This window comes from Gracilinanus agilis, chromosome 2, assembly GCF_016433145.1.
Source record: "Gracilinanus agilis isolate LMUSP501 chromosome 2, AgileGrace, whole genome shotgun sequence".
Classification (NCBI taxonomy): domain Eukaryota; kingdom Metazoa; phylum Chordata; class Mammalia; order Didelphimorphia; family Didelphidae; genus Gracilinanus; species Gracilinanus agilis.
The window spans coordinates 117,022,110-117,037,858 of NC_058131.1; the positions used below are offsets into that span (position 1 = coordinate 117,022,110).

The 15,749-nt window shown below is 33.4% G+C and overlaps 1 protein-coding gene across 1 annotated transcript in view; it reads right to left on the reverse strand.

Annotated features, from left to right (window-relative positions):
- Positions 1-15,749, reverse strand: part of VPS54 (VPS54 subunit of GARP complex) — an 88,933-nt gene that overhangs the window by 31,379 nt on the left and 41,805 nt on the right. The window contains exon 11 of the mRNA XM_044663380.1: positions 10,097-10,193. Coding sequence (XP_044519315.1) covers positions 10,097-10,193 — 97 coding nt within the window. The remainder of the gene's footprint in view (positions 1-10,096; positions 10,194-15,749) is intronic.

The window sequence follows — 15,749 nt, forward strand, 5'->3', positions numbered from 1 at the left end:
CATTCCTCTCCCCTTCCCAAAACTGGCAAGCAATTGATCTGGGTTATACATTTATTATCATGCAAAACACATTTCTATACTGTTCATTTTTGTAAGAAAATAATGATATAAAACAAAACTCCCAAATAAAATAAAGTGAAAAGTTGTGTGCTTTGATCTGCATCCTGACTCCATCAGTTTTTTCTTTGTCATAATTCATCATCATAAGTCTCTCAGAACTGTCCTGGATCATTGTATTGCTGAGAGTAGCTGTCTTTCACAGTTGATCATTCTACAATATTGCTATTACTGTGTTCTCCTGGTTCTGCTTCAATCTCTGCATCAATTCATGTAGTCTTTTCAGCTCTTTCTGAAAACATTCTGTTCAATGTTTCTTATATCACAATAAAATTCCATCACCAACATATACCATAATTTGTTCAGCTACTCCCTAATTGAAAGACTAACTCTTTGCCACCACAAAAAGAGCTGCTATAAATATTTTTGTACAAGTAGGTCTTTTTCTCCTTTTTTTTTTTTAAATCTCTTTAAGATACACACATAGTAGTTGTATTATCAAATCAAAAGGTATACATTGTTTTATAGCCTTTGGGCATAATTCCTAATGGTCCTCCAGAATGGTTGGATCAATTCACAACTCAACTAGCAATGCATTCATGTTGCAATTTTGCCACATTCCCTCCAAAATTTATCATTTTCTTTACTGTCATTTTGGTCAATCTGATAGGTATGATGTGGTACCTCAGAATTGTTTTAATTTGCATTTCTCTAATTGAGAGGGATTTGGAACATTTTTTCATGATTTTTGACAGCTTTGATTTCTTCTGAAAACTGCTTATTCATATCCTTTCACCATTTGTCAATTGGGGAATGGCTTGTATTCTTATAAATTTAACTTATTTCTCTCTATATATTTGAGAAATGAGACATTTACAGAGAAATCTGTCATAAAACTTTTTTCCTAGTTTGTCATTTCCCTTCCAATCTTGGTTACATTAGTTTTATTTGTACAAAATCCTTTTAATTTAATATGGTCAAAATTATTCATTTTGCATCTGATAATGTTCTCTGTCTCGTTTGATCATAAATTCTTCTCCATAGACTTGACAGGTAAACTACATTCCCCTATTTTACTTATAGTATCACCCTCTACGTCTAAATCATATACCCATTTTGACCATATCATGGTATAGGGTGTGAGATATTGGTCTATACCTAATTTCTGCCAAACTGTTATCCAGTTTTCCCAGCAATTCTTGCCAAATAATGAGTTCTTATCCCAAAAGCTGAGGTCTTTTGAGTTCATCAAACATGAAATTGCTAAAGCCATTTACCCCTAACTATTCCATTGATCCACCAATCTATTTCTTAGTCACTAACAGATTATTTTGATAATTACTGCTTTATAGTACAGTATGAGATCCTTCACATTTCTTCTTCATTAATTCCCTTGATATTCTAGATCTTTTGTTCTTACATGAAATTTGTTCTTATTTTTTTCTAGTTCTAAAAAATGGTTTCTTTGGTGGTTTGATTGGTATTGGACTGAATAAGTAAATTAATTTAGGCAGAAGTCATTTTTACTATATTAGTTCAGCCTACCCATGAACAATTCAGCTTTTCCAATTATTTAGATGTAACTTTGTGTAGAAAGTGTTTTGCAATTACATTCATATAATTCCTGTGTTTGTCTTAGCAAATAAGATTCCCAAGTTTTCATAATGTCAAGAGTGATTCTAAGTGGAATTTCTTTCTAATTTTTGTTGCTAGACTTGGTTGGTAATATACAGAAATGCTGATGATTTATGTGAGTTTTGTTTTATATCCTGTGATTTTGCTAAAGTTATTATTTCAACTAGATTTTTAGTTGATTCTTTAGGATTCTCCAAGTATACCATCATATCATCCACAAAGAATGATAGTTTAGTTTCCTCATTATCTACTTTAACTCTTTCAATTTTGTTTTCTTCTCTTATTGCTAAAGCTAACATTTCTAGTTCAATATTAAATAAAAGTGATGATAATGTGCATTCTTGCTTCACTCCTGATAGTACTGGGAAGGCTTCTAACATCCCCATTATGGATGATACTTGCTGGCTGTTTTAGAGCGATATTACTTATTTTAAGGAAAAGGTCCATTTATTCCTATGTATTCTAGTGGTTTTTTTAACAGGTATGTGTATTGTATTTTGTCAAAGGCTTTTCCTGCACCTATTGAAATAATCATGTGATTTCTGCTAGTTTGGTTATTGATAGGGTCATTTAGGCTGATAGTTTTTCTAATATTAAACCAGCCTTGTATTCCTGGTATAAATTCCACCAGTCATAGTGAATAATCTTTGTAATATATTGCTATAGTTTCCTTGTTAGTATTTAAGATTTTTACATTAATGTTCATTAAGGAAAGTGGTCTATAATTTTCTTTCTCTGTTTTTGCCCTTCCTGGCTTAGGTATCAGCACCATATTGTGTCATAAAAAGAATAAGCTTCCTTCTTGACCTATTTTGCCAGAATTTATATAGTATCAGAATTAATTGTTCTATAAATGTTTGATAGAATTCCTTTGTGAATCCATCTCAAGATTTTTCTTTGGGATCTCATTGATGACTTGTTCAATTTCTTTCTCTGAGATGGGATTACTTAAGTTTTCTATTCCCTCTTTTGTTAATCTGAGAAATTTATATATTTTTAATATTCATCCATGTTGCCTAGATTGCCAGGTTGTCATATAACTGGGCAAAATAGCTCCTAATGATTGCTATAATTTCCTCTTCGCTGGTGAATTCACCCTTTTCATTTTTAATACTGGTAAGTTGATTTTCTTCTTTCCTTTTTTAAAATCAAGTTATTCACTGCTCTATTTTGTTTGCTTTTTCATAAAACCAACTCTTATTTTTACTTTTTTTTAATACTTATTTTATCTTTATTTACTAGTTCAATAGTTCTCTTACTTTCAATTCATTAATTTCTCTCCTTTGATTTCTAGGGTTTCCAATTCAGTCTTTAATTGGTGATTTTTAATTTGTTATTTTTCTAGTTGCATGCCCAATTCATTAATCTGTTTTTTTTCTATTTTTTTTATATAAGCATTCAAATATAAATTTCCCCTAAGTACTGCTTTCACTGTATCACATATATTGTCATTCTTTTTTAATTAGTTTCTATAATTTGTTCTTTGACCCATTCCTTTTTTTAGAATTAGTTTTCAATTAATTTTTCTTTCCATTATATTGATTGTAATATTTATTACATTATGATGTGAAAAGAAAGCATTTATTGTTTCTGCTTTTCTATATTTGGTTGTGAAGTTTTTATGCTCTAGTATATGGTCAATTTTTGTATACGTACAATGTGCTGCTAAAAAGGAGGTACATTTCTTTTTAATCTCCATTCAATTTTTTCCAGAGTTCTACTAAATCTAACTTTTCTAAAATTTCATTCATTTCCTTTACTTCTTTCTTGTTTATTTTTTTGTTAGATTTATCTAGTTTTGATAGGGGGAAAGTTGGGGTCCCCCAATACTATAGTTTTAATATCTATTTTTCCACTGAAGTTTCATTTCCTTTCTCCTTGAAAAATTTGGAAGCTATACCACTTGGGGAATATATGTTAAGTAATGATATTACTTTATTGTTTATAGTACCTTTTCTCAAGATGTAATTTCCTTCCTTATCTCTTTTAATTAGGTCTATTTTTGCTTTATATTTGTCTGAGATCATGATTTCTACTCCTGATTTGTTTTACCTCAGCTGAAGTCCAACAGATTCTGTTCCATTCCCCTTACTTTTACTCTGTGTCTACCTGTCTCAAATGTTTCTTGTAAACAACACATTGAAGAATTGTTTTTTTTAATCTACTTTGCTATTTGCTTCCATTTTATGGGTGAGTTCATCCCATTTACATTCAGTTATGATTACCAACTGTGTATTCCCCTCCAACTTGTTTTCCCTTTTTGATCCTTCACTTTCTCAATCCTTTTGCTCTGTCCCTCCCCACAAGTGTTTTGCTTTTAACCAGCCCACCAATTCCCCTTCCCTTATATTAACTCCCTCCCCAACTCCATCCTTCTTGTTCCCCTCTTACTTCTCTATAGGGTAAGATAGGATTCGAAATACCCCACAAGTATGGTTATTTCCTCTTTGAGTCAATTTTGATGAGAATAAGACTTAAACATTGTCTAGTCACCAACCTCAGCCTCCCCTCCACTGTAATAGGGGCTTTTTGCACCTCTTTAGGTGATAAAATTTATCTCATTTTATCTCTCTCTTCCCTTTTCTCTCAGTGCAATCCTCTTTTTTCATCCTTTGATTTTTTTTTTATTGCATTATCACGTCATCCTAAACAACCTATGCCTGTACCTTTTATCTATGTATACTCCTCCTAACTGCTCTATTGAGTTACATATATCAACTTTCCATGTAGGAATATAAACAGTTTGTCCTTATTGAATCCCTTAAATTTTCTCTTCTTTATCTTTTTACACTTCTCTTGAGTATTATATTTGGTCTTTTCATCAGGAATTTTGAAAATTTATTTTATTAAATGACCATTTCCTTCTGATATTCAGTTTTGACGAGTAGGAGATTCAGTTGTAAACTTAGTTCCTTTGCCTTTCAGAATACCATAGTCCTAGCCTTCTGATACTTTAATATATAAGCTGCTAAATCCTGAGTACCCCTGATTATGGCTCCATTTGGTATTTGAATTGTTTCTTTCTGGCTTCTTGCAGTATTTTCTCCTTAGCCTTGGTCTCTTAAATTTGGCTATAATATTCCAAGAATTGTCATTTACATTATTGTAGGAGGTGACAGGTGTATTCTTTCAATTTCTATTTTACTCTATTCAAGAACGTCAGGGCAGTTTTCTTTAATAATTTCTTTTAATATGTCTAAGCTTTTTTTAAAAATGACTTTCAAAGAGAGTCTAATAAATCTTAGGTTGTCTCTCCGGAAACTATTTTCCAGGTCAGTTGTTTTTTCAATGAGATATTTCATATTTTCTTTTATTTTTTTCATTTTTTAACTTTGATTTATTATTTCTTGATGTCTCATGAAGTCATTAGCTTCTATTTGCCCAATTTAAATTTTTAAAGAATGATTTTCTTCCATGACCTTTTGAACCTCTTTTTCCAGTTGTCAATTCTACTTTTCATAGAATTCTTTTCTTCATTGGATTTTTGTGCCTCTTCTTCCATTTGACCAATTCTGCTTTTTAAGCACTTATTTTCTTTTTTCCATTACTTTCATTATCTTCTCCATTTTTCTTCTGCCTCTCTTATTTGATTTTTGAATTCCTTTTTTGAGTTCTTCCAGAGCCTGAGACTAATTCCCATTTTTCTTTGAAGTTTTACATATGACTGCTTTGATCTCACTTTCCCCTACTGAGTCTGTACCTCACTCTTTTTTGACTCTATAAAAATTTTCTATCATTAGTATTATTATTTGGGGGGGGGGGCTATTTACTCATTCTCCCAGCCTTTTTTTTTTTTTAACCTTTTCCCTTTATCCTAAAGGTGGGCTCTGTTCTCTGGGTAGAGGATGTACTCTCTTAAACTTTAGTTTTTCCTTGCTGATAGTCTCAGCTCTAGTTCTGGGTTTCTGCAAATTTCAGTTCTTCAGTTCTTCAAGGTGATATGATAGCTTGTGGGCTGAGAGCTCTGAAAGTCATCTCCCACTACTGATTCAATCTCCTCTAAAGACTGTTGATGGCTTGTAGGGTTCGGAGTCCCCTTGCACTGATTTTGAAGCCTCACTGCCAGCTTTGGCAGAGGCTCAAAGCCTCACTCTGGATTTATACCAGTCCCATGTACTGTGGACTGCCATACAATGGAACTTGGGGCCTCTTGGGGAGGGGGCTTGGGTCTCTTGTTGGCTTTGAACTCCCAGGCGTGGTCGACTGTTCTGCACAAGGGCGAGGGCCCTCATTGTAGGCTTGTGCTAGGGTTTGGAACTTCAAGGGGTGGGCACGGGATGCTCTGCTGTTGGGTTAGGCAGGGTCTTAAAGATGGATTGTGCCCAGGCTTAGAGCCTGGAGCAGTAGCTTGGGGGTGGGAGGCTTGTATTCCTTGGTGTACAGTTTTACTTCTGGCTCCTCTCTCACTCCAGTGAAATAGACCTTCTCTGCCTACCTTTCAAGTTGCTTTCAGTTGGAGAGTTAATTCACTCTGTCCCATTGGTTCGATCACTCCAGTATTCATTTTGAAGCACTATTTTAAGGTTGGTTTGAGAGGATTCTCAAGATTTCCATGCTGTTCCTCTGCCATCTTGGCTCAGTGATACCTTTAGAGACCACTAATGCAAATAGGTTGATATTTGCTCACAGCTCTCCCAATCTTACCCCCTCAAAAAATACTTAGACATGCTTACAAGGACTAATATTTACTAACTGTGACTGATAGCACCCTTCCCAACACCTTCCTTTTATGGAGTAAGATTTTCTCTTTGTTCAATGTTGTCTCAATGGCCAACTCCAAAGTCTGAGAATCTACTAGTCATCCATCATGATTTTCCTGATCCCTGCCATCTACTCAAATTGCTGGTGCCACTACTTCTATAAATTATCCTTCCTTCTATTCTCTCCTCATCCATGCCTTTTACCAACAGCCCTAGCCAATTAATAAAATAATTTCCATCTGTTAACAATTTAACCAATCACAATTTCCTTGGCTCATTTTAAATCTCAACTCAAAGATTGTTTGTTTACTATCAGACTAGTTTTCCCTGTCTTGCCTGTCTATTTCACCTAAGCAGCGAAAGGCCTGACCCCGATATCAATCAGTACCAAAGCTTTACTGCTTTGTTTTCTTTCTTTTTAATAACATTTTATCCCCACCCCCAATTACATAAAAACAATTTCTTTTTTTAAAAAACCTTTTAGAATCAATTAAGTTTTGGTTTCAAGGCATTAGAGTGGTGTGGACCAAACAATTAATGTTAAGTGACTTACCTGGGGTAACATAGCTAGGAAGTGTTTGAAGCCAGATTGAACCTAGAATCTCTTATCTCTATGCTTGGCTCTCTATCTACTGAGAAACCAAACTGCCTCCAAAACAAATTTTAACATTTAAAAAAAAATTTGAGCCTTGATTCTCTCCTTCCCTCCCTCTCCCCAGCCTCCCATTGAGATGGTAAATAATCTGATATAGATTTTACATGTGAAATCATATAAAACATCCCTTTATATTAATCCTTTCATGAATGAACATTTTTTAAAAATATTATCTTCTTCAGCATCTTTTGGTGCTTTCTTTAACAAACTGTCAACTATTTATTTATTTATATGTTTAAAATTCTTTCTTTCCACAGAATCAATACTGCGTTACTTCCAAGACAGAAGAGTGATAAGGGCTAGACAATTGGGAGGTAAGTGACTTGTCCAAGGTCACCCAGTTAGAAAATATCTGAGGCTAGATTTAAACCCAAGACTTCCTATTTCCAGGCCTGAATCTCAATTCACTGAGCTACCTAGCTCCCCACTGTCAACACCTTTTTCATGATTTTTTGTATCACTCTCATTACTTTTCCCAAATTTCCTCCTGTTTTTTTTTTTAATCTTTTTTGAGCTCCTCCAGTAATTCTTTTTGGTCTTGAAACAAATTATATTTTTCTTGGAGCCTTTGGATACAGTAGCATTGCCTTGTTGTCGTCTTCTGATTTTGTGTTTTGGTCTTCCCTGTCACCAAAATAACTTTCTTTGTTGAGTTTCTTTTTTGATGTTGTTTACTCATTTTCTAGTCTTTTTCTTGTCTTTTAATTTAAAAAACCATTAAGGTGAGCTTAGTTCCTATGGTGGAGAGGGCTCTGTACCAATCTTCAAGTTCTTTGCATGCATCTTTGCATATCTTCTGAGAATCTATAAGTTTTCAGTTCTTCCAAAGTGGCATGATCAAGAGAGGTGGGTCTGTGCTTTGGTCTAAAAGTGACCACAAGCTCTATTTTCCATCCTGGAACTGTGACCAGGTCATAAGCACTGGCATGTGCTAAGTGCTCCTCTTTGCCCTGGTACTGGGACCTGGGATTGCAACCTAGATCTGTGTAAAGGCAATGCAACAGGGTCCTGCATCCAGAGCCAACAAAGGGATCCCTGTAATCTTCTGAACAGATATCCAACCTCTCTTCCTATCTGTGGTTAAGAGCTCAGGAATATTTTGTTGCCGATTCAGCCATATCTGATGCCAGATGCTGCAGTGGGACCTGCCTTGGAGTGATGCTTTGTGCTCCACTTTGACCTCAGTGTGATAGACCTTTCGTACCAAACTTTTAAGTTACTTTGGGCTGAAGAACTGTTCCATTCTGTTTTTTGGGGTGTTCTGCCCCTCTCTCCCATTTGTTACATTCTACTTTATGTCAGTCACTGGGTAGGTGCTATGGGACATAAAGACAAAAACAAACAATCCTTACCTTCAAGGAGTTTATTGATTGATTAGTTGTTATACCTCATACTCAAAGAAGAACAAAATTACATCATTATTGTCTAACCTCACTTTCTCTTCCAGAGTCACTTTAGTCTAGTGGCAAGACAGAAGTCAAAATGATTGGTGATGGCTGGGAATGGAATGTATTATTTGGCTTCTTTGATATCTAACCAAGCTCTAAGCATTCCACAATGCCTACATTCTAAGCAAGGCAGAACACAGGCACTTATATTCAAATGAACAACTAAGAAAGGCCTCGCATAGAAGATTAATCAGCATATGAGAGACTGTACTGACACTTCAAAGGGCAGTTAGGTGTTAAAATGGATAGAACATTGGCCTTGGAATCAGACTCTTCTATATGAGGTTCAACTCTGGTTTCAGACACTTAGTAGCTGTGTGACACTGAGTGAGTTACTTAACACTGTTTGTCTCAGTTCCTCATCTCTGTAAAATGACCAAGAGAAGGAAATGACCAACTACTATAGTACCTTTGCCAAAAAAAACCCAAATTGGGTCACAAAGAGTTGGAAACAAGTGAAAAATAATGCTACATTAAATCTTGCACACACAAGGACACAATGGCTATTACTATATTTACTCATTAATAAAAATCATCCGCCTACTGTACATGGATAACTGCATAACAATGATTCACAGCATTAACATCATTGTTTGACACTGCCCACTTCCTAGAGCCCATAAAAATACTGAAACATTATAAATTTTTCTCACTAAAGTCAATTAAAATCAAGTTATTTTGGGAAAGGTCTTTAGAATTACAAAATACTTCCTTTTGACACATCTATAGAAATCATAGACTATCAGAAAATCAGGGCTGGGAATTATTGCTATGAAGCACCATAATATATGAGGAGAACCCAAGGCTTAGTCAAGAGAGTCCTCCCCATTCCAAAACCAATTCCTTCATTGGTTTCCCCATAATGGGGGGAATCGATTAATAATAAGTCTCAGCTTACTCATGTAAGTAAATGTACTTCCTCACATAAGTAAAAAGCAACATAAAATGACTGCTAATGCCTCATGGGGTGTTGTGAAAATCAATTAATACATTTAAGACATTATATCTTGAAATGTATAAATGTCAGGTATTCTCAAATAATTATTTATTTTAGCACATACACAATTTAACGTGAAAAACAATATGAAACTATTTGAATTTGCAAAGTATACATATGGATGTGTTCTAAAAATACATTTGCAAAATGCATTTGCAAAGTATACATATAGATGTGTTCTAAATATTTAGGCCTTTATAAACCATTTATAAAAGTTTTTAAATTATGCTTTGTTCTAGTGATTCCATATTTCAATGCTTAAAAAATTACATAATATCTTAGGTGCTGGCATTCCCTCCATTGTATACTGCCCCTCCACCCTCCAGGTGGTTTTCAGGAGTTGCTGTGGCACTTGATTCTCAACCTTCTAGTGATAACTCTCTCTAAATGTTGCTAAGATGGTCCTCAAATAAAAAAAGCAGATTTGTTGCCCAGCTTCTTAAGTTGGCAAAACCTTGAGAACTGCTGTTGGCTTGGTCTTCGATAACCTAAAGTCCCATCCATACTATGATTGGGAATTTAGTTTGATTCAATAGTATATTAAGTATCTAAAGACGTAACATAAAGATTTTCAGAGTATATTGATAATTACATGAGGCCTTACCTTAACCCTCTGGAGGAAGACTGTAAACTTAGAGAAAATATCCTTTAAGAGATCAAACCACTGAGGAAAATTCATCAATCTCATCTGATCTGCAAGTCTGAAAAAACACACACACAATTTAGAGAATGGTTTTTTTTACTTTAACTTAAAATTTTTTATTATTTTTGTTTATGCCTCACCTTCATTTCTAAATATGTCCCTCCCCCATCCAGCAAGCCATTCTTTATAACAAAGAATAAGAAGGAAAAAGCAGTCCAGCAAAATAAAACACACAGAACCAGTCTCACAATATATGCAATTCACCACATCCACAGAGAAATGCTTATTTTTTCATCTCTCCTTTAGGACCAGGCTTGGCCTTTATAATTACATGGAATTCAGTTTCATGTTCCTGTTTTTCCCATTTACATTGTTAGTCATTGAATATGTTGTTCTCCTACTTCTGCTCATTTCACTCTGCATCAGTTCATGTAAAGCTTCTCTGAATTCTTCATAGTTATCATTTCTTAGGAATTGGCTAAGCCAATTGTGGTACACTTATTACACTTATGGACCACAGTTGTTTTAGCCATTTCCTAATCAATGGGCATCTACTTTGTCTCTAGTTCTTCGGTACCACAAGAAGCACTGTTATGAACATTTTGGAGTACAATGTACCTTTCAGTCTTTTACTTCCTTGGGTATAGCAGTATCTCTAGTTCAAAAGATATAGCATTTACTTACTTTTTAATCACAATTACAAATCATACAATTTCCAGAAGTTAGGCCAATTCATGGCTCCACCAACAATACATATACTTTGTCTATCTTTCCACATTTCTCCCCCAACTTTCATTTCTTTCAACAATTTGCAGATGAAACTTAAAGAGTTGTGATTTTTATTTCTTTCATTATTTGTGATTTAGAGCAATCATTCATATAGCTAAAAGTTTACAATGCTTCTTTTGAAATCTGTTAATATCCTTTTACTAACTGCTGGAAATAACTCTTGCCCTTACACATGACCTTGTAGGCCATTCAGATTTGCCACTGAGTTTTCATCAAGGACTTCTAGTCAAGAATTGTTAGTAAGGTTCCCTTCTCTCTTGCCCCCTTTTCTAACCACTCTATTTGGAGAGGAAGGAAGAATAAAATGGTCTCTTACGCTACTTTGATGAATGTCACCAACTTTCTATAGATAGAGGTTCATAGGCCTTTCAATCTGCTCTGCTCTGGTGTTAGTACACTATAATGTGTACTAATGTGATATTTTGTATTTGGGATATGCATTTCAATCCCAAGGCACTGCCATATGACTTGCTGATTTATGAGCCTTTCTATCTTCCCTGTAGTGAATTTTTCTTTTATGTGTTATATTCCTCAATTAGAAATCTCTAACAAAACAGAAATTATCTTACTTTTTCTATTTTTATTCTCAGGAATTAGCATATAGTAAGCACTAAATAAATGTTCTCTCATTCATTCTCTTCCATTTTCTATGGCATGGCCTTCCAAGTTATATATAATTCTGAGCTTATAAGATATTGATATAAATCTAATTTTAGCCAAATTTCTTTCTAATTTTCCTAGAAGTTTTTGTCATAGAATAGTTATCCATTCTCAGGTTTCTCAAACAACGGATTACTAAGTTAAATTGTTTCTGATTCTTTATAAATCCTGTTATACTAATCTATTTTTTCTTTTTTTTAATCAGTATCAAGTAGTTTCAATGATTAATATTTTCAGAATAATTAGAGCTCTGTGGATGCTATTTCCCTTTCATCTCTACTTTTTTCATGACTCTTCCTCTAAGATTCTAGGAATTCTGTTTCTTTTTATAAATTATTTTGTCTAGCAATTTAAAGTATTCTCTTGGCATTTTTGTATAGCACTAAAGATGAAAAATAATTTGGATAATATTGTCATTTCCCCCCACCTTTTTATTGTCTTTCTTCTTTTCGTCCTTTCTTTATTTTTTAAATTTGGCCCCTTCCCTACCCTCATATCACATAAGGCAATATCCAGCAAAAATATATAAGATTATGTCTTTCATGTTTTGATTTCTCAGTTCATTCTCTGGAGGTGAACATTCACAAGTTATTCTTCAAATATTAAATCTATATATAGTAACTCTATATAATAAAGTTCTCTAGGTTCCACTCATTTTACTCTTCATTTTTTCATAAAATTTTTTCCAAATTAAAAAGAAATTAATCTCATTCTTTCTTACGACGCAGTAGTATTCCATCACAATCATATACCACAATTTGTTCAGCCATTCCCCGGCTGATAGACATCCCCTCAATTTCCAACAGCATTGTTGGGTCTAAGGATATACACAATTTTACAGATCTCTATGTATAATTCCAAACTGCTTTCCAAAATGGCTAGATCAATTCACAGTTCCACCAACACTGTATTAGTATCTCCACTTTTCCCCTCCAACATTTGTAATTTTGCCCTTTTGTCATTTTAGCCAATCTGATAGGATGATAACTTCACAATTGTTTTGGTTTACATTTCCCTAATCAGTTGTGATTTAGAGCATTTTTTCATATGGCATTGATTTCTTCATCCAAAAACTATCTATTCCTATCTTTTACCCACTTATCAATGGAGTGATGACTCTTATTCCCATAAATTTGACAAAGTTCTCTCTCTCTCTCTCTCTCTCTCTATATATATATATATATATGTTAAGTAAGACTTCTATTCAAGAGACCATGAAATTTTTTCCCCTAATTTTCAATCTTTCTTCTAAACTTGGTAACATTTATTTGTTCAAAACCTTTTTCAAATTAATGTACTCAAAATTATTTATTTTACATCTCACATGTTCTCCATATCATTTACTTATAAATTCCTTTTATCTATCTATCTATCTATCTATCTATCTATCTATCTATCTATCTATCTATCTATCTATATGGCCCCTGTTCTTCAAATCTGCTTATAACATCTCCTTTTATGTTTAGATGATGTATCCATTATTATTAAATCAACTTAGAAAATGGTGTAAGATATAGGTCTATACCTAGTTTCTGCCAAACTACTTTATAGTTGTCCCAGCAATTTTTACCAAATAGTGATTTTCACCCCCTTGTCTTGTCTTAGAATACCAATACCAAGTTTTGGTTCCAAGACAGAAGAACAATAAGGGCTAGGTAATTAGGGTTACATGATTTGCACAGGATTACACAACTAGGAAGTGACAGATTCGAAACCAGGAACTCCTATCTCTAGGCCTGGCTCTCAATCCACTGAGCCACCTACCTGCCTCCAACTGGTGATTTCTTATAACAATAGCCTGAATCTAAGTTTTTGTCAAATAGAAAGTTGCCATAATCTTTTACCACTGTTTGCTTTATATTCTGTTCTACTGATCTAGCTTTTAATTTCTTAGCCAGTACCAGACAGTTTTGATAATTACTGCTTTATAGTATGGTTTAAAATCTGATACTGTTAGACCTCCTTCCTTTACATTTTTTCCCCATTAATTTTTTTGCTATCCTTAATTTTCTGTTCTTCCAAAATTAATTTTTTATTATTTTTTCTTGTTCAAGAAGATTAATTTTTTGGTAATTTGGGATAGCAGAATAGCATTGAATAAGTAGATTATTTTAGGTAAGACTATCATTTTAATTATATTGGTTCTGGTCATCCAGGAACAATTAATATTTCTCCAATTATTTAGATTTGACTTTATTTGTGCAAAGAGTGTTTTATAATTATATTCATGTAAAATTCTGAGGTTTGTTTTGGCAGGTATACTCCCAGGTGTTTTATTCTACCTGCAGTATTTTAAATGGAGTATCTCTATTTCTCCTTGCAGAACTTTGTTAATAGTATTGTCATTTTTAAATCATATTGATGTAACTTTATCATTAGCAATAAATATTACTACAATCACATCATTCTTTGTCTCTTTAAAGTGTTTTGTAATTATATTTCTATAAATATTAAGGTGCCTAGATAGACTGACTCCCAAATAAGTATTTTGTAGTTACTCTGAATAAGATTTCCCTTTATATTATTTCCTCCTGGATTTTGTTACTACTCTTTTTAAGAGTGTTACTGATTTTGTGGACCTTGTTCTACATACCAATAATTTCTTAAAGCTATTAAATTTTCTAAATTTCTTTGCTGATTTCCTTAGGGTTATGTATACCCAAGTCATCTTCAAATAGGGATCATCTTATCTCCTCTTTTATTAATGGCTTTAATTTCTCTCATCTTATTTACTATAGCTGCCATTTCAAATAGTAAGGAAAAGGGAAATCTTTGGTTTAGTCCTAAATTTTCCATAAATGCTTCTAGAATGCACTTTTTGCAAATAATGCTAGCTTTTGGTATTAGAAAAGTACTTTTAATCATACTAAAAGTCCCTTCTCTGCTTATGCTATACATGATTTCTAACATTAATTATTATATTATTATACTTTGTCAAAGGCTTCTGTTATCTACATGGTTTGAATATTTTTGTTTTTAATATATTTATATTAATTGCTTGTTTAATGCTAAACTATCCTTGCACCCCTGGAATAAGTCTCACTTGGCTATTATGAGTAAGTTTTAGCTATACTATTAACATTTTTTGCCCAGGTTCTTATTAAAACTTTTCAATTTGTTAACAATAATTACAGCTTATACACAAGAATGCTTTACAGTTTAAAAGACACTTTATATACTTTATCTCATTAATGATATTGGTTTATAGTTCTTTTTTTCACTGCTATATTCTTCCCTGATTTAGGTATAGCTGTTTCATCAAAAGACTACAGGAAAGTATGGCATTCATTAGTAAATACATATGGACTAGGGGTTTTTTCCCTCCCCTCTGGTAATTCCTTTAGAACTAGTTCAATTTCTTTTTGAGATGAATAATAATCAGCAAATTAATAATAATAACTAATGCTTATGTCATTTATATAAACTATATAGTTTAAGTTATATGCCATGTAATTTATATGGACATTTGTATACTATCTACTATGTGCCAGGCACTGTGCTAAGGGCTTTCCAAAAATTATCCCATTTTATTCTCACAACAACCTTAGGAGATGGGTGCTATTATGATCCTCCATTTACAGATGAGGAAACTGAGGGCAGACAAAAGTTCAGTGACTTGCCCAGAGTCGCACTGCTAGGAAGTGTCTGAGGCTGGATTTGAACTCGGGTCTTCCTTATTCCAGGCCTGGGACTCTATATCCACTGCGCCACCTAGCTGCCCATTGAACTGAAAAATTCCATGATGTCTCAAACACAATATGCTACAGAGAGAGCAAAACACATTTTTATTAATGTACCATTAAGTGACTAGATTCATTGAAATTGGAAGTTTGTCCCTAAATAGTGGTTCCCCAAGCTTGAATAACTCTAATGATTAATCAAGAATATCAACATCTAAAAGTTTACTGGGAGTATTTCCACATGAATAAGTTACATGATCACTACTCTAACTAGTTTTTACAAAGAAATACACAAAATATGGCCAAATGTAAAAAATGTTCTGGAATAAAAATAAAAAAATATATCATTTTCTCTCAATAAAATGAATGATCTTTGAAAAATTAAATAAATTTTCTGCTATTAACCATAAAGAATTTTTCCTAACATAAACTGATACCAAACATTTTTGAAAAGATAAATGGAAAATAAAATTACAAAACCCAAA